This window comes from Actinia tenebrosa, unplaced genomic scaffold (genome assembly GCF_029948245.1).
Source record: "Actinia tenebrosa isolate PJP-AT-01 unplaced genomic scaffold, QUT_ActTen_1.0 PGA_scaffold5__44_contigs__length_20552954, whole genome shotgun sequence".
NCBI classification, from domain to species: domain Eukaryota; kingdom Metazoa; phylum Cnidaria; class Anthozoa; order Actiniaria; family Actiniidae; genus Actinia; species Actinia tenebrosa.
This window is the reverse complement of record NW_028292582.1, coordinates 610,523-634,871: the sequence shown is the minus strand read 5'-3', so window position 1 is coordinate 634,871 and position 24,349 is coordinate 610,523. Positions and strand designations below refer to the sequence as shown.

Genomic DNA, 24,349 nt, shown 5'->3' with positions numbered 1-24,349 from the left:
AATACATATTTATGTAGTCGAAGATGGATCTAGAACTATCAAAGCCATTGGGACATTTGACACTTATGTGTTCTGGACACCTATGATATAATTGCACGCAACTTCCGGTTTGGGTCTCATATATCGGGCACGAAAATGTACGAATTTTTGTCGCTTTTCACGCTTTTATAAGGAAAAAACCTGCATATGATTCGTGTCTTCTGGTGACGTGACTGGACATTTTTTTGGCAAACCCCGCGTGAAAGAAAGTCAAAACAAAACCAAATTTTTATGGTTTTAGAAGGATTTTGGTCGATTTCTATCGACATTTAGAGATAACTAGCTAAAAACTAGTGTGAGCTGCGTCGGTGTTTCTAATGAAACTAATGATAAAAAGGTAAATTATAATTTACTTTACCGAGAATACTATGGAAAACACAGGTATTCGGACACAGGCAAGGGGAGAGGAGAAAGGGTTTTCGATGGGTAAAATGTTAAGGAGTACGTAAGAGTGTTTATAGAGCATAAGGGTATGGAAGGGAATGTGTTCGTATGAGTATTGTAGATTGGAAGAGACATAGGAGAACGGGAAGGAAAATATTAAAATATGAAGTGTCTATATATTGAATAAAAATTATATTTTGAATTTGTTTATTTTCATTGTTAGTTCCCCAAAACAGAAAAAGAAATGACATAATGTCACGGAAGACCTGATAAACGATTACTACTCAGCAAGTTAGTTCACGTCACCGGTTCATGCCCGAAGGTGCCATGACTTGTTGCATGCATATGCACGTTCAGTTTTACGCTGTTTCAGCATTTGCTGCGACTCTCCGCCTAATCTAAGTAAAGAAGACGGCAAGACGACACCCATGTCTATACAGGATATGAGTACATCCCGGCATAGATAGGAAGACGATTTTTAGTCAGTTTGGGCACACTTTTGTTTGTAAAATGACACGAAAACCAATGAACGGCTTGTTTGAGTGCATTCTTGCCGGAATTTCGCTTCTGGCAGCAACAACGTGTTGGAAAAATTCCATTTCTACAAAAGCCCTTTTAAAAAATATTACTTGTTTTTAGTTGCAAAGAACTTATCACCTATCAAAAATACTCCAGATCTGGATCTCTACAAAGCAGATAACACATATTTACTCAACCTTAAATTTTTTTATTTTTCACGTTCGCGTTTTAGTTTTAAAAGTAATTTTTATGAGCTCCTAAGTCAGTGGCACGTGGTATCATTCCAAAAAAGATAAAGAAGAATGATCAGCTCTTTCTTGGTGTTGCAAGGCACATGACGAAGAAGAAAATAATCCAATAGCCAAGAATAATGAACTTGGAGCTGCCCTTACTGTCCCAGAATATGATAAAGCTAAATACGCCAAGAAGGATCCGAATGAGAAACGTTTTATTGTACGTGTTATTCTAAAGTTATTGCATTTGCAGCTGCATGTTGGGGCCATACACACAGAACATAAAGAACAACAAAATTCAAACCACTTCCTGTGGAACTGAAACAACAATGAAGGAAATAGTAACTGTACCCGAGACTGCCGTGACTTGCTTGACCCAAGGACTGGATTCATTACATCAACACTCTGTATAAACTCAATTGGCATTGGTTATATGATATAGCGTATTAATTTACGTGATATACGTAAGTCTATCTTACAAAGAAGAAATGTTGTGTGTGGGAGTGAATAGCTTGGTTTCCTGATTTGCGCAACTGTTAAGGTATATAACGTCCCACTTGCAAACCATAGGAAGTTGAAAATCCCGTGAGTTGCAAAAGATGGAAAAGCAACATTTCTGTTTTTCGACGTTTGTTCTGTTTCTTGTGCTTTGCTCCATTCCTGTTGATAGGTAAGCATTTGCTTTTACGTTGCCGTTTATAAACTGGCAACAAGCCTAAATATTTTCCTTGTACTCAAATGGTTTGTATACCAGGAAGATTCTAAGAACTGCTACTCTTTGTTTAAAACTACAACTCGTAAATAATCATTACAGGAAACTTAGTGGTGTGAGCGTATGAGGTTTGGGCTCCGAGCTGGAGTTGCACTTACTACGACATTAGAAAACAAAACGGCGTCATGACGTATTTGTGCTGTCAACCAACATAAATCATACTCTTCGCTTATTACAGTCATTATTAGTGTTTTGTAGTGAACGTGAAAAGTGAAAGCTTGTGTTAAAACACATGGTAAAATGCAGGGTAAAATACATGATAAGTAATCAGAGTTTTTGTAGAAAAGCTTTGAAAATTATCCGTACATCTTCTGCGAGAATCAATTTGTTATCTTTTGATTGTCGTCAGTAAACAATTCGATAGTTTTTAAGAAGATTTATTCCCCCAACTGACAATAGATCCCAATGAGCAAGAACCAGACACATAACTCTATGTAATCATATATTAGTGTACTGATTATTACTGAGTTGCTAACTGAGCACAGCGGGCGCGATGTCAGTATTACCTTATGGGCATGGCGTACCATACAGGGTAAGGTCATGGAGCAAATGCATTTCCTTACAGTGATTCGCATCAAAATAATGTTTTGAATTTTATTTTGTATTGTACCTTCTTTCATTTGTCGTTGTTATTATGTTTGTTTGTTTGTTTGTTTGTTTGTTGTTGTTGTTTTTTTTTGTTTTTTTGCCAATTTCTGTAAGCTCCATATCTTCCTCCATCTTTCCATCGATCTATGCAGTAAATTATTGCACCCAGAATGATTGAGCGAATAGCAAGTCATGAATCCTACTCGAAGTTATGTGAAAGGCATGAATCGATGGATGGAAGAATGGATAAATTGACCTAGTAAATATCAATAATAAGTATTAACTAATATTTAAATACAGCAAATACTTGATTACGACAACACGCGTGTATTATGCCGGCACCACACATGATGTAAATGTAAATCTCTACGACACCAAAAACCCCTGGAATATTACCGCATCCCTCAAGATCGCTAAAGGAGACAAGACTATATCGACGGCTAGTAAAGTGTTCGATGACGCGTTACAAGGAACGTTGAAGATAAAGGTATGTGTGTAGTCCAAGTAGTGATTCAGTTAATAATTAGAGACCATTTGCATGAGATGGACGTCATTTTGCTGCAAATACCAGGATGTTAGGGCGATAATTACTGAAGTTGCTATTAAACTAACTAAAAAAGCGCAAGGGACACCAATAGTTTTAGTCATTTTCGCAATGTTTGAGGAGTGTGAAAGAGCTGCACCTCAGTATCTTGCCCACGATTCCTGAAAGCCCCGAAATCAAAGCCCCTACAAAGGGTCTCAAATTTAAGAAAACGGACCTTTTGCTATACTAACCAACTAGTTCCAAGCTGAAAAGGGGGGTCACGGGCACGCTAAGATCCCGCTCTAGATAAGTCCAAAAGATAACATAAACGATTCTTCCCTGATAGTGACATCAGTACCCCTTCCCCCTTCCCAGCCACTAGATTACTTCTGAGTCTTTTCATTTTTCTTCAGAGATGAAGTAAATATTCTCTGTTGTGTTTCTTTAGGTTCCTGAGATCGTTCCCGTACGTTACGACCACTTCGATATTGTAAATCTGGTTGTGGAAGGGTATGAATTGGGAGAGGCTAATCCGCAGCGATTCAAGGAAAAACAAGCTTTGACACTAAAGAAACATAGCGTTTCTATCTTTATTCAAACTGATAAACCAATATACAAACCTGGACAGACTAGTGAGTATTGTCAATCAATCTTTATATTTCTTTCCAACTTGACTTTTCTTGTATTTTTAGTTTTTCTTGTCAATCATTTTATTCCACAGTACGCATGAGGATTGTTTGCTTGTCACCTGATTTGAAACCTTCCAGTGGCCAGGTGAGCATGTATGCACTTCATCATTCTCGTACCAAGATTTTTTTCAGCGAAAAAAACAAACAAAAAACCGATAGAAAGACAAAGTGTCTGAGTATGAGAATGCTGATTCCAAGCATTTTATGTTTCTGGCTGAGTGGCTGAGGTCAGTGTACAGTCTAAATACTCTTTAGGTTTATGATATACCGAATCCCTAAAATATATTACCATGTATTACCACGTTGTTGTAGAATACTTAATGAGGCTTTTTAGCACGTTCGGAGATAAATTGCTCCTTGTTTACCGCTTATTTTTCAACAAAAACAGAACCAAAACATATATGTATTTAGCATACAACTACTAGCATACTATCACGAATCCTGCCATCTGATTGGCTAACGTATTCACTATCTATCCTGTGAATAGTGAGTAGCGAAAAACAAACAAGTGCATGGTCAAGTTTAGTCAAAATCTCTGCTTGTTCTCTAAAAATTCTTTAAAAATCGATTGTAGAAAAGACAAGACTGTACCAAAGAAAGGAATGGAGGTTTTGAACGGTACAGATAAGTAAAAACTGAAGAATTATGACAATTTTAACACGAAAAAGCGGCCGTCAGATTTCACTGATATTTTCATGTGCAAACTTTACGACCGACAAACAACTGACTACTGAGATAATGATGGTATTTTAAAAGAATTCCCTCAAAGAACAGAAAAAATCCAAAAGACAACTTATTCATATGTATTCAAGAAGAAGTTTAAACGGTAAGAACAGACGAAACAATAAAGAAAGTGCAAGTTAACTGACAAGAATCTTATGTTAAGCAATATTGTAAACACGGCACGGCTTTGAATGATCTGACAACAAAGTTTTTGTAAATAAAGTATTTCAGTTTATCACTCATTAATTAAAAAAATGATCCCAAAAACTGATGAAATAAAAAACATTGGAAAGAGAGTTTTGACAGTAATAATAGAGACAAAAAGTTATAAAAATAAAGCAAGTTTAAGGTTTACGTTAAGACTTCGAGTTGAGTTCGCAACTATGAATGAAGACAGTGCCACCGGTTGACCGTCGCTTTGTATAGTAAAGTTTTCAGTGTCATTTTTTGTTTTCAATATCATAATATTAGCTAGTAGTTTTATGCTAAAACCTCGTTCTCGTTTTTGAGTTTTCTATGAGTCAAATAGTCGATTCGGCGCTTCCCGCCTCACCGATTATCTATTGACTCATAGAAAACTCGACCTCGTAGTCTAATTGTTAGTTATGTAGCTAAAGTGTCAAAGTTTTAGAGATCAGGTATTTATATTTTTACCACAATTGTAAATTTTCTCGCGCGCTGATTGGTTAAAAAACGTCGTAAATAAGAGGCCATACCAACAAATGGCGTCATGCAAGATTTCGTGCAGTCTATTTCCTAGAGTTTTGTGAGTTTTGTAGTAAAAAACAAATTTACGATGGTTTAGCGTGGTATGTCCTCTTATTTACCACGATATGACGCCAAACGTTGGTCAAAATTAGTTATGGACCCACTCGGCTGACGCCTCGTGCTCGTGAGTCCATAACATTTTGACCAACTTTTGACGTCATATCGTGGTAAATAAGAGGACATACCACGCTCAACCATCGTAAATTTGTTAAATATACATGTATGTGTGTTAACATAGACCCCTTGCAATAAATCCCTACTTTTAACAAAAAACAATTGAGCATTTTCTAATGTTAAAACATCATAAAAGATTTCAATCCTCAAGAGAACGGATTTACTTTAATTTGAGCCCCAGTTTAAGCTGCTTTGAAGTCACATGCAATGGGTTTATAACTTGTTTTCGTTTATAATTTGCTTTCTTGTTTGCTTTCAGGTTCAACGTGTATCTATAGCGGTGAGTCATGATAATAGTTCTATGTAGATTACCACTTTTTTCCAATTGCCCTTGACCAGCGGGTAGACCAGTGGGTAGACCAGTGGGTAGACCAGCGGGTAGACCAGTGGGTAGACCAGTGGGTAGACTAGTGGGTAGACTAGTGGGTAGACCAGTGGGTAGACTAGTGGGTAGACCAGTGGGTAGACCAGTGGGTAGACCGGTGGGTAGACCAGTGGGTAGACTAGTGGGTAGACTAGTGGGTAGACCAGTGGGTAGACCAGTGGGTAGACTAGTGGGTAGACCGGTGGGTAGACCGGTGGTAGACCGGTGGGTAGACCGGTGGGTAGACCGGTGGGTAGACCGGTGGGTAGACAAGTGGGTAAACCAGTGGGTAGACCGGTGGGTAGACAAGTGGGTAGACCAGTGGGTAGACCAGTGGGTAGACAAGTGGGTAGACAAGTGGGTAGACCGGTGGGTAGACAAGTGGGTAGACCAGTGGGTAGACAAGTGGGTAGACCAGTGGGTAGACCAGTGGGTAGACCGGTGGGTAGACCGGTGGGTAGACCGGTGGGTAGACAAGTGGGTAGACCAGTGGGTAGACAAGTGGGTAGACCGGTGGGTAGACCGGTGGGTAGACCGTAGGGTAGACCAGTGGGTAGACAAGTGGGTAGACAGGAATCAGTTGCTGTGTTGCCCAGCAATTGTCCAATCCCCTACTCGTTTCTGCTTAGGGTATGAGGTCGAACACTTCAGTGGCTTCAATGCATGTTGTCTAGAAAATATATCTCCTATATATGTGCAGTCCTGTATGCGTCAACTAACTCACCTCGCAGCTCAAGAAACATATGAAAGTTTCACACACTCCATATTCCACCCCTTCACTCTCTTGTGAATCATGCTCAATTACCTTTCTACTATTTGTTTGTAGAATCCTTCGGGAGTTCGCATGATGCAATGGGACAAACTGGATTTGCATAACGGTAAGATCAACTAGGTGCAAGTAGGATGCGGGGGACACCATTTCCATGTATAGCAATAAGAAATCCATTCGAGATTTCTGTATAACATATGAATTTTTGTAGACAAACGTAAAACTAAAGTTATACCTTTTTTTTTTTTTAAGGAATTGCCAGTTTGGAAATGTCACTGTCAAAATACCCTGTACTAGGAGAATGGAAGATCGAGGCAAAGCATAAGGTGAATCATATATTAGCATACCACACACTAAATTTCACGGTTGCGGGGCTCGAAAAAATACGGCCGCTTTCTTTAGTAGAATTGACCTCAATTGTAAAGTTATTTATGAAATGAATCACGTGTTTCATGGCCGCTGTGAAGCAAAGTTTTGATTGGGGGAGGAGAGGGCTGGTGAGAAAAGTAGGGAGTAGGGACTAAAGCACTGTGACAATGTCTTGTTGAAAGGAATAGTGGAAGGAGGAGGGGGAGCAGCCCAATTGTTGCGTAGTATTTTGCATTCCTTTCCAGATTCTTACCCTTGCATTTATTTCCATTCTCATTTTTCCTTTCATTATTCATTCCTTTTTTTGGTTCATTATTAATTTCAAAATACCTGCAGCATTCAGGTAAGTTATCTTAACTTGTCTGCCTTCCATTTTGTAGGATAAGAAAATTATCAAGGTTATCGAAGTCTCCAAGTATGGTAAGAGCTCATCACGTATGACTTGGTTTAAACTGACTTCTCATGTTAAACCATCCATCCAATGTCTTACAAATATTTGAGTAATAAGCACTGATTACAATTATACAATAATAAATATATCATTTTTGCAGAGAGAATAAGAGAAAAATATCAAATGCCCTTGGCGGGGATTGAACCCACGTCTTCGGTATTCCAGTCCGATGTGTGGAATGCCGAAGACGTGGGTTCGATTCCCGCCAAGGGCATTTGATATTTTTCTCTTATTCTCTCTATTTCATTACACACACCGAACGCATAATTTATTGCTACTATACTATATCATTTTTGTAGTTCTTCCGAAGTTTGAAGTGATTATTCGACCTCCTCCATTTATTGCAATTGATAGTAAAGACGTTAGTGGTACCATATGTGCAAGGTTAGTATGAAGCACACCATTATTGAATTGTCTGCTTTAGGCAAGTTAAAACCTATTGTAAACAGGACATAACATCAATATCAATATCTGTCGTTATCCTGGTCTGTACCTGTGACTAAAATAAGCTTTTACGTATTCAACTTTTGAAACTCGTGTAAATAAGCAAATTAACAAAGCTAATTGCTAATTGTGTAGTTCAGCCGTACTGGTTGTTACAATTAGCCTGTGCTTTAAAATAAGGAACAAACTAAATGTACAATGTAATACTGATTATATACAAAACTACGTGCTTGTCATACGAAATAGAACATTAGTGATTTAGTGGGATAGGAATTATATTAAAAAACAAAAGAAGATCACTGAAGCTGAACTTTTAATGTATTCCTTTCTCACAAATTACTAATGTTCTAATATCGTATGACAACGTTCTTGCAAGTAGGTGTATATGTATTTATCACAAGAATCATTCAAAATGTACATTGTACTTTTATTTATATATATTACGGCACTAAATAAACATATTGCATTGTATGAATAAGTTCTAGAAAATGAATAAATATAGTTCTGTCGATTCGATTTCAACGTTGTTTACTCGGTTGAGACTGTATCTCAAACTGTATTCAAGCGTGATGGTTACTTTGTTGTAGATATACGTATGGTCAACTGGTCAAGGGCAAGTTAAAAGTGACTTTCAGGTTGAAGCAAAGTTGGTGGTGGTCATCAAGAAGAAATGAAAGGAAAATTGATGTCGAGAAAAATGTAAGTGCATGTTGCCTTTTATTTTCACCGAATTGAAAAAACCTTGTCGGGTTGAAACGATTTGATCAATCTATCTATTGAATCTATTAAGCTTTGGCTGTTGTATAACAGCGTGGTACAGTCACAACAGAAACAGGCTCCAGCTAGGTAAAACCAAGAGAGCATAAATAAGAGAGGAAAACTTTATATCGTTATTTTTAGAAATCGAGTGCAGTTTAAATGTCGCGCAACCCTTCCCCCGTGCGTCAACTGCGCGTGCGTGCGCTCTTTCCGTTTGTTATTTTGATCTCGTTTTTGTGATCAAAACAACAAACGGAAAGCGCGCGAAGATTAAATTAGAATTTGAAGTTGATTTTTGATGAGCGACTAAAACCGGTGAACCTTAAAAGAAACCCTCGAATCACAGGAAAGAGCCAACAAGCAACTGTACTCGCATACTATATACACCGAGACCGGCGGGACTCGAACTCTGGTCTCACTGGTGAGAGGCGGCGCATTAGCAGCGCATAGAAGCTAAGTCCGAAGGGTATTCTGGGTAAACAGTAAAGAGGCTCATATAATGCATTGAAATTATGCAGCTTTTAAACATCAATTCAAGTCAATAAACAACATTTGGTGACTCTTTATTTGTGTGTCTGTATGCAAAAACTTTCCAAATGCCCAGGATATTAACTACCCAGAATACCCCACCGTCTTAGCTAGCTATGATGATTCAACCTTTTCAACCCAACAACGTTTTAAAAATTTGCTGTCATATATAACTATCCCTGCATGACAGAAATTTGTTTTAATGTTCTATAGCAGCAATTTGCTTTTGAATCTTGAACAGATTACAGGATGCTACGATTTCACGCTGACCAATAAAGATCTTGGTCTTGCTGGGATGAAGTATTCCTATTATGGCGCTCTTCTGAATATTACTGCCGTTATGACGGAAGAAGCTACTGGCATCTCGCTAACTGCGACCAGCACCAAGACAAATATCGTTCCTTATCGTGTAAAATTGGATTTCCGTGTCGGTACACCCAATCATTTCAAACCTGGACTTCCATTCTATGGTCAGGTAAGTATTAGATAGAGTAACCATGCTCTTATGCTCTTATGCTCTTATGCTCTTATGCTCTTATGCTCTTATGCTCTTATGCAACATTCACTGACTGATCCTGCGCAGGCAAAGGAAAATAAAAAAATTCATTGTATGTCTTATTCTTCATTTTTATTATCACTTCACCGTGTTTCGGTAACAATAACCTTGATCCCTGTCTAGCATAGACCAGTTTCGTATGACTGTGAAAAGCTCACGGCACGAACACGGCCGTGACACGGCAAGGCATACGCCAGACCAATAACATTGCTCGAGAATTTATCTCCATCCAATCAAATATCCGTAACAAAGCACGAACACGACGCGGACATGGTCACGGCACTGCCAGACCAATCACATAGCACCAATTAATATTCTAGAAAACATCACGATCGCGGCAATGGAATGCACGCATACGACTGAGCTTTTCACATTCATACGAAAACTGCTCTACAAGCTTAGCATTCTTATATAGCACGCGATTGAGAATAAAGCCAAATGATATTCTGTCCTACCATTGTCTTTTTTAGCTTCATGTCACTTCTCCTGACAAAAAGCCAATCAGAAACGAGACCGTCACCATTACAGCTGAGGATGACAAAAGAGGTTTCATATTCAAAAGAAAATTCTTGGTCAACAACGGAATCGTTAACTTTGTCTTACCTGAAATACCAATAAAGGCAAAGTACCTTTCGATAAATGTGAGTGTTACCCCTTTTGTTTGCCAAAATAGTCGGTCGTACACGGTCACTCGACCAATTTCCGCCATTGAACACTATATAATTGATTTAAGATGCTCTGAATGTTTTCTTTGTTTGTTTTTGGTTTCTTTATTATCAGTTTCAACATACTGGATCTAAACCAGTGATTTGCAGTAATTTGCTAGTTAGCTCTTTAAAATTCCTAGACTTGACAAGCTGGCTCGCTAGCTGAAAAACATTATGAACCCGCGCGTCAATATACATGTCGGACTTATTCTTTTTGCATATTATATTTTGTAAAGGCTCGACATGGTTCCGGGCAAATATTTGGTTCAGACTATGGAGTATCCAACTGGTACTCAACAGCAGGAATCCACTGCAGGCCTTGGTATTCGAAAAGCTGGAGCTTCTTGGCCCTTGGTAAACTGCATACTCCATTAAAGGTATCTAGATGTTAGATATTATGATGAATTGTATATTCATCCTATGGCCGGGTTATTCGTTTTCCATGTATATTGTCACAATATTATGTTTTTGGTTCATAGGTTGGACAAAAGGCGAAAATCAATTTCCAGTACACATTTAAGGGAGATGAATTTAAAAGTGAATTTGTTTATCATGTAAGTATTGATCATACAAAGATATATTAGATTTTACGAACAGTAGACTTTTTACACTATAAGCGAGTGCGTTTTGAGCTGGTTTATAGAATACTTGAAATATAAAATATAACGCTCGCGCTGGTTGGCTGTCTACCGTGTCTATATCAGATGACAGAGACTCTCTGTACTCAGATATATAAACACTGCGAGAGCTTACTTCTCTCGTGCTCTACAGCTCACAGCTTGTTTTTAAAAATCACAGTACAGAGACATTCGCAGGAGTTTTATTTCATGAATGAAAAACGCGCGTACTGAATGCAGTTTATTTCCAGCAGTTTGCCCAGCAGATGAATTGTCAAGACATTTCGCCTACCTTATTAGCTTCTTTTCATATTTTCAGTTGATGTGCCGTGGAAAATCGGCAGCAAGTGGCAGGAAAACTATTTCATTCCAGACTAAAACTAGAGTTACACAACCAACCACCGAACCGACCACCGGAACGACCACCGGAACGACCACTGGACCGACCACCGGACCGACCACCGGGCCAGTAACAAACAATACGAACGTCACAACCTCCACAACTACTACCTCAACTACTACCTCAACTACTACCACACCTACTACCACACCTACAACAGAACCAATCACTCGCAGCAGTGCTTCAGACCTGAAAGCAGCCAATGGAATGATTGAGTTTCAAGTGACCCAGAGCATGGTGCCATCATGTCGAATGCTAATATATTATGTGAGGAAGGATGGTGAGACAGTAGCTGACAGCATGGTGGTAGACATAGAGGACAAGCTTCAAAATCAGGTTACTCTTTAACTAACTACCCTGACTACAAACCCTTACTGATTCATCAACGGTTACTTGTTCTTTGCAACTAAAATCATGGCTTTATTAAATTTGTATTATAAGGTACAAGTGCGACTCAGTGAAAGCGTTCGAAGACCTGGCGAGCAGGTTCAAATCACTCTATCAGCTGCACCTGGGTCAACAGTTGCTCTGGCAGCGGTAGACAAGAGTGTTCGTATTTTACGAGAAGCTGACGATCTCGACTCTGACGATGTAAGCAAGCATAACCGTTTCTTTTCTTTTTACAGTCAATTCAAAAAATGTTGTCGTCGACCGGCTCAAGCCTACGCGACTGGACCGAAAGGAATATGGGTAAAAATCACTGAAGCGATTAAATATTCGTTCTGAATTAATTGTTCCCGCTAGTAATAAGATAATAATGGCTAGAAACAATCCATCGAATGCATGTCTTCGGGTTTGGGAAAAGAAAAAAAGTAGTTATGATTCAGTTCAAAATTCCGAAAATATGAGGGCATTAAAAAAACGTCTCCTTCAACACTTCCCGCTCGCCTACGAAGGTTCGTGCTGTAAACCAGGCATAATTAGTCAGATAAAATAATGGAGTCACCTCGGCTTCAATGATTGCTACCTAGAATTCCTTTCGGTCCAGTCGCGTAGGCTTGAGTTGGTCGACGACAACATTTTTTGAATTGACTGTATCTACTTTTGTATCCAGCATCCATTCAGAGAGAGGCGGGGAAAGGGGGGAGGTGGAGGGGGGAGAAGATGAATAAAATCTAATATGGTTTCTTTAAATGTTTCTTCAAAAGATATTTGATATTTTGTCTGCACAAGATGTTGGTCCATCAAGGCAGTATAAACAGCAAAGACATTGCAAGCCACGTTATCCATTTTGGAGACCGCCTATAAGGCGAACGCGAAGTATCATGCCACGCTCAATAGATGTGTATGTGGATGCGTCCAAAGCATTTTACGTGAGTAAATACAAAGTGTATGTATTCATTGCCTTTTCAGTACTGAGACTCTGAACGGTACCTCGAATGACCTGTAACTATCAGAATGCACTGTGCGCCGGCTAAGTTGGCCAGTGCTCGCTCACTTATTCTAAATTCTCTCTAAGCCTTCAATGCTCTAGAATACTTAGAGGTAATACTGAAGATGTAATATGATGAAGAAATAGAAAACGCGCGCGCGTGCTGTGTGCAGTCATAATGCACGCGGGGGTTGGCAGAACACGAGAGAAGTGTTTCTCGACACTTCTTGAGTGTTCTGCCAACCCCCAAGTGCTTTATGACTGCACACAGCACAGCAACAAGTTTTTTCATTTCTTTTATAAAATACAAATTACAATAATAGATAGGAATGACGCAACGGAAAGTGCGCGCGCGTGCAATGTGCTCTCATAAAGCACGCGCTCCAAACCAATCAGAACACGACATTCGTAACAGTTATTTTATAAATCAGGATACATGTTTTATTTTTCTTTATTTTAGGATACTGGTCTTGTTTATTTTTCTAACCTGACGATAGAATCGCGTCCATGTCCCGAATTTAACTACCTGTGGAGGTCAAGAGAAAATGGTAATTCTCTTTTACGATAACTTGCTTTTGAGTTGAAACTATTCGCCTAATATTGCCTGTTTCTACTCTTCTTACCATGACTTCAAAAGGTCCCATAAATGGTGGTCCAAGGCCTGTACCTCTATTCAGCAGAATTATTGGTCAAAGAGGAGGAGCTGGGGGATTTGGTGGTCGTCCTGGTCCTAATTTGGTACGAAAAACTCAAAAGAAAGCAGTTGTAGCTCCTCCGACTGTAAGGAAAAACTTCCCAGAAACTTGGCTCTGGACGGATGAGGTTGTCAGGTGAGAACGGTCGGTTTATCTAGTTTTGAGAACATGCATGCATTATTACTTTTCAATGCTCATCTGAAACAGTACCTTTTCACAGCAACTCGACTGGACAAACTGTAATAACGGCCAAAGTTCCAGACACGATCACCAGCTGGTATGCCAGTGCCTTTGCTATGTCTACAAGTCATGGAATCGGTGTGACAGATCCGTCCATTCTAACTGTCTTCCAGCCTTTCTTCGTGTCATTTACCTTGCCTTATTCTGTTATACGTGGAGAACAAGTCAGTATCATCACTACGGTTTTTAACTACATGAGTCAATGCTCGACGGTAAGATGCTTTTATTTTATTTTTAGCTTTCGTGCTTTTATTTATTAAGAGGGCTTAGGAATTGGGACGCTGATCCTTAATTATATGTATATATATGTTTATATAATTGTGTATATATATAAGAAAGAGAAAGAGAAAGAGAAAGAGAAAGAGAAAGAGAAAGAGAAAGAGAAAGAGAAAGAGAAAGAGAAAGAGAAAGAGAAAGAGAAAGAGAAAGAGAAAGAGAATATTTAAAAAAAAAACGCTTTATTTAAAACGTTTTATTTAAAAGTAACGATTCCAGCTATCATGCACCTTTTAATCAGTGACGTATCTCTTATCTGCTTTGGATACGAAAACCTTTTTTGATATATGTATAATAAGAATGTTTTGTGTACTTAGATTCTTGTAAGCTTGACAAGGACAGAACATTTCGAGTTATCTTCCAATGTCGACCAAAGAATATGCATATGTGGCAACGAGGCAAAGTCTGTCAAGTACGTCCTTACGCCCCTCCAACTTGGACATATTCCCTTGAAGGTTACAATCAGGAATGTCTTACCAAGTCTGTGCCAAGACCCATCCAACGAGGCCCCGTTAGGAATATCCGATGCTGTTGTGCGCAAGCTCTTAGTGGAGGTAAACGCTTCTTGTTGAATAAAATTCTCATTTCTAATCACGGAGCGTAATACTCCAGTTTCAAATTCTCTGTTCTACAGGATTAGCCTCGATTGCGTATAGAATTACTTTGAATATTCATGCATTCTAGTCAATGTCCGTGTATTTCAAAGTGTCGTAGTGTTGAAGTTTTGCATTCTTTACTTTGCCATTGGTATTTGTGAATATTTGGACACTGAAATGAGACTAACCCTGAATAAACGAGTCTAGCAGGACTAAAAGTAACGGCCTATCATCGGACAATTTCCGGCCAGAACTGGGACTTGTCCGGTCAGGTTTTTGTCTCTTTTTGATATGAGTTAGACCCAGGTCAAACGTCGAACTTCACATGAGTCGAACCTAATTAAAACAATGGACAACTTGTGAAGTTCGACGTTTGACCTGAGCCCAACTTTTAGCCAGAAATGAGAAATGACTATGCTGAAACTAATTTGGCCTGTGATCCTGACCGGCGACTGACCGTCTATTATATTATGATAACAATAATCATCGTCTTTAGTATTTGTTCACACAAGTGACTATAATAAATCCGGCGCGCTCATTGGTCACAATTTATGTCTGATGCTACAGGTGAATATAACTCGCGCATGCGCACGCTTGTTTGTCGATTCGTGCCGGTTGCAGAGATATATAGAATTGGAACATCTTTCTGAAATTGTTTTAGCCGAGACTTCAAAAGATTTTGTAATCACAGTAAGTTGTTTTCGTTAGGTATAAATCCCTAACTAGCGAAAACAACTTGCAAGAATTGGAACAAAAATATGCTTAAGTTAATCGACAAGAAAATAAAAATAAATGACCGCTTCCCTAAATGACGTGAAAGAATCCGATACCTTTTAACTATTCCAAAGTTTAGGGGAAAACTGTGTCGAGTTGGCATTGCAGTGCATTTTGGGACATTTTAGGGGACGTATTTCCAAGATGGCGTCTATTTCCTTCCCTAAATCATTCCCACAATTAACCCCAATGCCAACCAAAGACATTTTTTTCCTTAACTTCGGAATGGCTAATAGATACGCATCTGAAGACTATATATAACTCGTGGTATTTGTGATTGTATTGCAGCCAGAAGGCGTGAGACAGGAATACACGTACAGCAGTTTTGTTTGTCCTAAAGGTTAGAAATATTGTAGTTCCATGGTAGAATGAACGTCAAAGAACACACATGTTAAAAGATATTAAATAAATATGCTAAACAAATAAATAAATGAATATATAACAACATCAAGACAGCTCAAACCTCAGGAAACCCAATCTTTGTCTTTTTTACTGATTAATATTAAAGTGAATTTATATAGTCTTTATTTTGATTTGATTGGATTTAACTTCACCTTCTTACAAATAAAATAGATCAGTAGGAATGTAAGCGCAAACGAAAAGAAAAGAATAAAAAAAGTGAAAAAATGACATGGAGACCACAACAGCCTCCGCCATCTACTGCGAAGTTGTGACAACTGGGAAATACGGGAATCTTTTTTCGTCTATGTTTCACATGTGTCCTGTTATTAGCTTCGTTTAAGCGCAATTTGAGCGTTTTTAACAAAGTAGCGATAAATAGTGAATTTGAAATCAGATTTTCACATATTGACTAATTTGTTATTCTATTGCTTTCGCCCGCAGATTCCGCAGTAGTCAGTGATAAGATAGAAGTGAATCTTCCAAAAGATATTGTTACTGGCTCTGTCCATGCAACTATTTCGACTATTGGTTAGTTTATTTAAAGTTTATTGGCCTTGCCTTGCCTTGCCTTGCCTTGCCTTGCCTTGCCTTGCCTTGCCTTGCCTTGCCTTGCCTTGCCTTGCCTTGCCTTGCCTTGCCTTGCCTTGCCTTCAATGTTTCATATATTTTACTTATATGTTTTCCAGGTGACTTGATGGGGCCTAGTTTAACGGGGCTTGAAGGATTACTCCGGCTACCAACCGGCTGTGGTGAACAAAATATGGTCAAGTTTGCTCCCAACATCTTTATCATGCAATATCTAAACAGTACTAGGCAACTTGCTGGAGACTTACAAGATAAGGCTGTTGGCTTCCTAAGGACAGGTCAGATACATCTGAAGAAATAAAACACAAACAAACAAACAGACAGATACATGAATGAATAAATGGATAAATAACACTCAGTAAAATAACGCATTCTTTATAAAAGCAAATAAAGACATAGACTGAACGGCTACTAATATGAGTGCATATGTTATTTCCTTTTCTTATGGTATAGGATATCAGCGAGAACTAACTTACAAACGTAAGGATGGCTCGTACAGTGCTTTTGGTGACAGGGATGACGAGGGAAGTTTATGGTGCGTAACATAACAAGCTAGTTCGTTCGCCTGTGGCCGGATGGGTTTACTAAACAGCAATAGTTACATCTATGATTTATTTTTTTCCAGGCTGACTGCGTTCGTACTGCGGTCATTTTCTCAAGCACGTCAGTTTATCTTTGTTGACGAAGAAGAAATTAAGTCAACAACGAAGTGGATCGAATCCAAACAACTGGACAATGGTTGCTTCAGAAAGCAAGGAAGATTATTCAACAAGGCTCTAAAGGTAAAACTAATTAGGAATAAACACAGAGGACATAAAGATGTACAGTGTAAACTCTCCCATACGGTCACCCTCGAAAGCAATCAGCCTAGGCCAAGCCCGCACTATAATGCGTTTACGAAATGCCCTGTCTTCGTCTCATGCACCGAAAACGCATTGAAAGCTTCCCTACCACTCTAGCACTAAAACGATCAAAACCGCAGGTACGATTGCCAATGATACGATATCATCATCTGCGAATGCGAAAAATAAACTTGCCAGTGTTAATGACGTCAACGTTTTCAAAACCTTACGTTTTCGCTAATTAATGTCTGCGCTCAGGACAGCGTTTTTTAATGCAAGCGTTTTGAAACGGCTTAATACGCATTAGTGTAGATTAATGATTAATGAAGAAATAGAAAACGCGCGCGCGTGCTGTGTGCTGTCATAAAGCACGCGGGGGTTGACCGAACGCGAGAGAAGTGTCAGGAGAAGCATGACGCGTAGTGGAGTGCTTTTGGACACTTCTCGAGTGTTCTGCCAATCCCCAAGTGCTTTATAACGGCACACAGCACAGCAAGCAAGTTTTTTATTTCTTTTATGAAATACAAATTACCATAATAGATAGGAATGACGCAACGGAAAGTGCGCGCGTGCAATGTATTCTCATAAAGCACGCGCCCCAAACCAATCAGAACGCGACATTCATAACAGTAATCTTATAAATTCCAATAGTGTAACAACAGCTGCTCAGTATTGTCTGTTTTTAGGGAGGTGTATCAACTGCCGTCACATTAACGGCTTATGTCGTTATATCATTATTGGAGAGCAAAGTAGATCCATCGGTAAGTCTTTGTTAACAAGAACGACCCCAAGACGTTCAGAACGATTTTGTTCTACTTATTTTTCCTCTTGTTTTCAGAGTCCAGTTATTGTGAATGCTCTTCAATGCATTACTGCCCAGAAAGACACCGTGACAGACTCTTATAGTAACGCAATCATTGCTTTTGCACTGACTCTTGCTAAACATTCTAGTCGGGGAGAGTTTATTGCTAGGCTTAGATCGAAAGCGATTTTTAAAGGTACGTTAAGATGTTCACTTTTTTGATGAATTTTTTTATATTTTTGTATTTTTGTATGTAAACATATTTTGTCGTTACATTAACCCCAAGAGCGTAACGCTCATCGAGGTGGTCTTTGTCAATTAATGATGAATTAATTGACTGCAAGGTAGAGCCCGCTATTAATGTCGATCCTAGAAGCCTTTTTCTTTCCACACTTCTAATTCTATCGGTGGCAACTAATTAGTCTCACATTAGCTCCATCGATTCATGCCAGATGTTGGACAAATATGAAAGTTTACAATGATGGACGTTGCTGCAGTTCAATCAGCGTTACCATAGCAACGATCAAATCGTTTTTTTAAAGTGTAATACATGATGTTTTAGATTGAATCTTTCATTTCTTCAGATGGACTGATGTACTGGGAAAAAACCGTAAAACCGGTCAAACAAACCGAATATTTCTGGTTGCCTCCATACAATCGTGCTGCATCCGCTAATATTGAAATGACATCGTACGCATTGCTGGCCCTGGTTGGTGACGGAAGAGACAGTATTGCTGTTGCTGATGCCTTGCCAATTGTACGTTGGATTACTAAACAGAGGAACGCACTTGGAGGATTTTCATCTACACAGGTAACATTTACAGCCCGGAAGAAACAGAGAGATATTTAGGCAACAGAGATCAAATCCTCATGGTCGATTTACACGGAACGATGTCGCACACAGCATGTTAAGTCACGCCAAGTTTTAGTTGCCATTTACCGACCGTCGTGAGCAGATTGTACTGTCGAATTCGTGTCGTCAACATGTTGTGCGCGACAGTTTTGAAAAAAACCTAGCGTGTAATTTGATCATAAGATTTACTTGTTGGCCAAAAATTAGACAGATGGAATACGCACGAAGGGCTGTGCCGTAATGACTATCAGTAAATATAATGTAAATATATCTATTTCAAAAAAGTTGCCGGATCCAAAGGTGATATGAAATAGAAGTAGATCATTCCGAGATCAAGAATAGCTCGTAATTCTCCTAAGAACAGAGGAACTTAGTGTTGGGATATCCAGTGTTTATTTGTGTTTAGTTGTATACCCATAATTCCTTTGGGCCCGGCTTGGAATGATCTGTCACTTTCTGGTCTCCTTTGGCACCGCTAACCTTATTTATGTGTATACTGAATGTATAATTGAGGTATATGTTTTGCTAGGACACATGTGTAGCCCTACAGGCGATTTCACGATATGCCGGGTATACCTATAGTGGAACTACTAATATGAGAGTTGATGTTGGGTATACAAATGATCCAAAATTCCGCCACACTTTCCGTATCGACGATATCAACAGACTGGTCTTACAACGGGCTAAGGTAAGTACCACGATCCAAGAATATTCTATTGCTTATAAGGAAAAGTATATATACCTTAGATGTGTTTTACGATTCTAAAATTATCAACGATTCAAAACAAACGAAAACTGCAAATGACTATGATTTTTAAACATTTTTCATGGGTTTTATCATAGTTATTTGGGGGGACTCGAAAAACAAATAAGAATTCATGAAAATTCTTGGTGAAACTTCAAAATTTTTGAGATGTTCAGGCGCGGCGGATCCATAGATTTGTTTGGGGGGAAGGGGGGTGTTCTAAATGAAGAAATCTATATAGAGATATCATACCTCTCTTCAAAAAATGCGTAAGAGTAATTACGGGTGTCAGGTGCCTCATGTTTTGATAAGAAACTGAACATTCCTCGTTGTTGTACAGATTCCAGAGGACATTCTACCAATAACGATTCCGGTTGATGCTTTTGGTAGAGGCTGTGCTTTAGTACAGGTAAGCATGTGTCTTGGGCCTTTTTAACAAGCCATAAATACAATAAAGTTAATATACCTTATTCACATCGTATATTTCACTGTTTTAGGCGGATGTTGCTTATCATATACGCGACGTCGCAGAAAAACAAGCATTCGGGTTGTCAGTGAGCGTCAGACGCCGTCCTGTAGAAGCGTCCTCCCTTGTAATGACCGAAGTAGGAGAGGAACTTTGTCAACCCCTTGAGATGTACATCTGTGCTAAGTAAGTAAAACATCGTTATGACCTGTGGATTGGTTAGTGTAATGAAGGTGTTCTGATCGACCCGCCATCAGATGTGAGTAGGATTACTTGTCAGTTCTCCATGGCGGCGCTTCAAAGGTTTTTCTCCGCATTCTGCTGTTCCCCTTGACCTTCCCTGAATTAGTTTGGATAAATAAAAGAATCAAGTTCAGTCTTGACTTCAAACTATTGTTTCATGGTCAGTCAAGAGAATTCGGGAAAGATGGTCCATTGGATCTGGTTTCGAAGACTTCAGTCATTATCCTTTACTCGTGATGTAAACGTTTATAGATTTATTAAAGAGCTTTCATAAATAAAAATGCCATGGGACGTTATTCCCAATTCATGAACAGGAGAAAATATTACATTGCTTCTGCATGCCCTCAGTTGAGGTATACAAAGGATGCCCCAAAATTCTCAATTTCTTTCTTTCTTTCTTTCTTATTTGTATATATTTTTGATCAGGTGGTTAGGAGAAGATACTTCTGGTATGGCTGTAATAGAAACAAAGCTCGTATCTGGATTCACTGCTGACGAAGAAACATTGGAGAGGGTAAAATATACTAAACCATAATTAATGAACTTCAGCTCACAGGGGCTGATCCAGGATTTCGTTCAGGGGGCGGGGGGTTGCTGCGCACAAAGTTAACTTGGGGGGGGGGGTGCCCCCCTTAGAATCAAAAGGAAAACCCCCCCGCACCCCCCCCCCCCCCCACCCCCGCCCATGGCTTAGCAGAGGGCAAAAGTTTTACACGGGACTTTATATGTTTCTTTGAAATTGTCAAATTAACAGGTCGGGATATCCCTTTTTCTTCCTTGATTTTTAATCACCGCTAATTTCTGAGTAAAAAAAATTCTTCGAAAGTTTTCTAATTACTTTTTGCTTAAAAGTAGAGTCTTCCACGTTAAGCATGCAGAGCATCAAGATACAGCGGCTCCGAATCTAAATCTTGCTAATTATCGTTATCATTATCCTAGTTAATGAATCGTCATGATCTTGGTCTGATGAAATACGAACTAGAAGAAAACAAAGTCATTCTTTATTTTGACGAGGTAAGGAGAACTTATAATTGGATTGTACCTCTAATATTTTATATATATATGTATTCATTGCCTACCATGCACTGTTTCTATCTAGTAGGTGTGTTACTCGCTCTGTGTTTGCGTTGAATATCCTATGGTTCGTCTTGCCATGCATACTGGATCAAGGATTTAAGGATCCAGAATGCTTTGGCAACATTTTCTCTATGATATGGAAACGTAAGGGCTAAGGGGGAAAGTTTCATGTTGGTTGACGTCATGATGGGTGACAACATGGCGGTTGACGTCATGATCGGGGACGTCATGGCGGTTGATTTCATGGTGGGTGACGTCATGGTGGGTCTCAATGAGGTTAACCGTTAGCCGCTAAAAGGCTGGAAATTAATCGTAAGGGGGAAAAAAAAAAAAAAACAATAATGACAATATGTTAGGTTTTCTATGCATGAATAATCTTTTTGAGCATCGTTATTTTGAAGAAATAGAAAACGCGCGCGCGTGCTGTGTGCTGTCATAAAGCACGCGGGGGTTGGCAGAACACGAGAGACCCCCAAGTGCTTTATGACTGCACACAGCACAGCAAGCAAGTTTTTTATTTCTTTTATAAAATACAAATTACAATAATAAAAAAAACAATCAGAACGCGACATTCATAACAGTTATTTTATAAAACTCTTTTAGAAACGCCGGCCGCTTTTGTGTAAATAAAAACAGCACCTTATTAAACCTTATATCGTTATCATCCGTATTTACGTGAATATGACAATTAATACAAATCCTTCAATACTTTACCATGATCAAGGCACAGCCTGTCATGATGCATTATGAGGTTCACAGTCATTTTCACAGTATTTTGTACCTGGAACATGTATTCAGAAATAATTTTTTTTATATATTTACAGATAAAGAATGTTTGCGTTTCATTCGGAATTATTCAATCGTCTGTGGTGAAGAAAACCAAGCCATCTTCTGTTATAGTTTACGAGTACTACGACACAGGTAAGTACAGTCAGTCCCGGCTTCCTTTAGATGTCTAGATGTTGAAACGACCGTCGCCTTGACAACTCCAACTCCAGGTTTTCAGTTGGGTTTGCTTGCATGTTTTGTTCTCGCTGCATCTCTAAACAGTCTTTGGGTAAAAAACAACTTAGGTGAAGATGTAAGGGGTGTCGATTACGGTTCTTTTGTATTTTTATATAATAGCATTGATGCCAAAAAAAAGCTACACATGCTGAGCAGTGACAGACAGACAGACAGACAGACAGACAGACAGACAAACAGGCAGACAGACAAAAAACTAACAAAAGCAGACAGACAAAAAACTAACAAAAGCATTCAGAATTGCCCATTTTGTAAAAATGAGTGAATGCTGCGTATCACCCTTTTGATAATTTTTGGTTATATGATTAATTTTCAGATAAATCAGCCACTGAAATGTATAATATAACAGAAGAACTGTGCTTGCCAGAAACAGGTAAGGGACAGGTGAAGGGAGAAAGGAAAGGAAGGTGGGGAATACTTCGAGGAAAATAATCCATAAGTGGAAAGAACGATTGAAGAAGAGGGCCAATAGGCTTTTCACAGCTTCAAGTCGCCTAAAATGAGCCAGCTCAACTAGAAACCGTGGACAACTGTTTCGGCCTGTATTGGTAGGCTTCGACCTTAAGCAGGATGCTTCAGGTTCTGATGCACTTTATCCACAATAGATCCTGGCTCTTGTTTTCTTGAAGCAGAAGCCTGACTTGTATGACATAGTCATGTACAGTACATGAAAACTCTAGTGAACTTTAAATTACTTCTTAATATCTTACATGAGTTCGTTCTAATTGCAGAAGTTTCTCTGCCCGAAATAACGCCTGCACCTCAAGCAAGCTGTCTTTTGTGCCCAAAGCAAATTGACTTTGATATTTCTAAAATACAGGGACTGGTGTGCAAGGCCAATAACGGTAAATAATTATTGTTCTTGCATCTTCTCTAAAAGGATTAACCAGCGAGTTACGATAAATCTTATGGTATTTGCGTCAATAATGTTTGTTCCGTTCGCAAAAGGGTTTCCCACATTCCTTCATTCCATGGCTTTTTACTTTTTGACTTTCAGTACTGGCTGTTCGTACAGTGAAAGACGGAGGGATGAGATTCGAGTTCATTTCCACGACTGCAGAGTTTATAGTTGGAAAGAAGCTCGAAAAGAAATCAGTACGCCCCATTGAGATCGTTCTGCCTAAAGGTTGTAGTTGTTCTGCCTTGTCTCCTCGTTCTAAGGCTTTGGTCCTGCTACAAAAGAAGAAAATCAAGAAGAACGTCAAGAGGATTGTTTTAAGTAAAACTGCTGTGGTTTTGCATCGCAGGAAAGCATACAAGACTCAACTCTTAACAGCTTTGCTCAATTGTCCTTGAGTACAAGCCACAGCTCACTGGACTGCAACAATATAATCAACTCGCTTATTCTCATAGATTTTACGTTTATGCATGACCAATAGATGAATACCCTGGGCTCCAAAAGTTCTATTTCGCTTCTTGTAACGAGCGAGCGTCGACATCCCGTCAAAACAGCAAACGCCAGAACGAAAATATATAACCTCTGAACCTCAGCGTAATAGATGAAAGAAGCTTGCTACACTATTATGTAGTTACTGTGCTTAGCACTCTTTTAACTGTTGATTGCATATTTTGTTTTCAAAAAAAATTCTACGCTACATTTTTGGTGACTATTTCTTTCAGTTTTAAATTTGTTATGGGTTTTCTGACGGAAGCCTTGTCGTAGGGTAAAACCGCAATAGAAATGTTCTCTAATTTATTTGGGAAATGGAATCTCATGCGAAAACATTTCATGGTTTCTATCCACAACATGGCTGCCGTTAAAGATCCACTATATAGCGACATTCAAGGCCGCGCCTTACAAACATTTGTGTCAGATCTTGTATGTTATACCACGAAATAAAGAAAAATCAATATCAATGAGTTACAGTTACTTGTTAACCTTGACTTGCATGCCGATATTGCTCATCTTCTGAAAGCAATGCCACACAACCCATCTAGCTACGTATCATTTAATCTTGGGTATGATTATATTTTTGATT

General features: G+C 39.0%; 1 protein-coding gene across 1 annotated transcript; it reads left to right on the top strand.

The window, feature by feature from the left end:
• Positions 1 to 1,655: 1,655 nt before the first annotated feature.
• On the top strand, positions 1,656 to 24,227 carry LOC116306501 (alpha-2-macroglobulin). Its single transcript, XM_031716575.2, has 38 exons — positions 1,656 to 1,845; positions 2,836 to 3,022; positions 3,510 to 3,693; positions 3,783 to 3,835; positions 5,675 to 5,695; positions 6,606 to 6,657; positions 6,801 to 6,874; positions 7,298 to 7,337; positions 7,668 to 7,752; positions 8,400 to 8,511; positions 9,341 to 9,574; positions 10,126 to 10,296; positions 10,599 to 10,739; positions 10,842 to 10,916; positions 11,299 to 11,715; positions 11,821 to 11,970; positions 12,528 to 12,692; positions 13,212 to 13,299; positions 13,389 to 13,581; positions 13,667 to 13,898; positions 14,280 to 14,516; positions 15,621 to 15,672; positions 16,176 to 16,262; positions 16,421 to 16,597; positions 16,773 to 16,854; positions 16,945 to 17,101; positions 17,848 to 17,922; positions 18,000 to 18,159; positions 18,548 to 18,774; positions 19,346 to 19,504; positions 19,902 to 19,970; positions 20,059 to 20,213; positions 20,697 to 20,784; positions 21,210 to 21,284; positions 22,172 to 22,268; positions 22,687 to 22,743; positions 23,102 to 23,215; positions 23,368 to 24,227. The coding sequence occupies exons 1-38, from the start codon at positions 1,775 to 1,777 to the stop codon at positions 23,664 to 23,666; spliced, it is 5,112 nt and encodes a 1,703-aa protein (XP_031572435.2). The 5' UTR covers positions 1,656 to 1,774; the 3' UTR covers positions 23,667 to 24,227.
• Positions 24,228 to 24,349: the final 122 nt, after the last annotated feature.

Excerpts from the sequence above, each read along its gene's own strand:
- LOC116306501 (XM_031716575.2), top strand. The coding sequence starts at position 1,775 with ATGGAAAAGCAACATTTCTGTTTTTCGACGTTTGTTCTGTTTCTTGTG. Across the intron at positions 3,836-5,674 it reads TGAAACCTTCCAGTGGCCAG|GTTCAACGTGTATCTATAGC; the intron begins GTGAGCATGTAT and ends GTTTGCTTTCAG. Across the intron at positions 11,716-11,820 it reads AGGACAAGCTTCAAAATCAG|GTACAAGTGCGACTCAGTGA; the intron begins GTTACTCTTTAA and ends TTGTATTATAAG.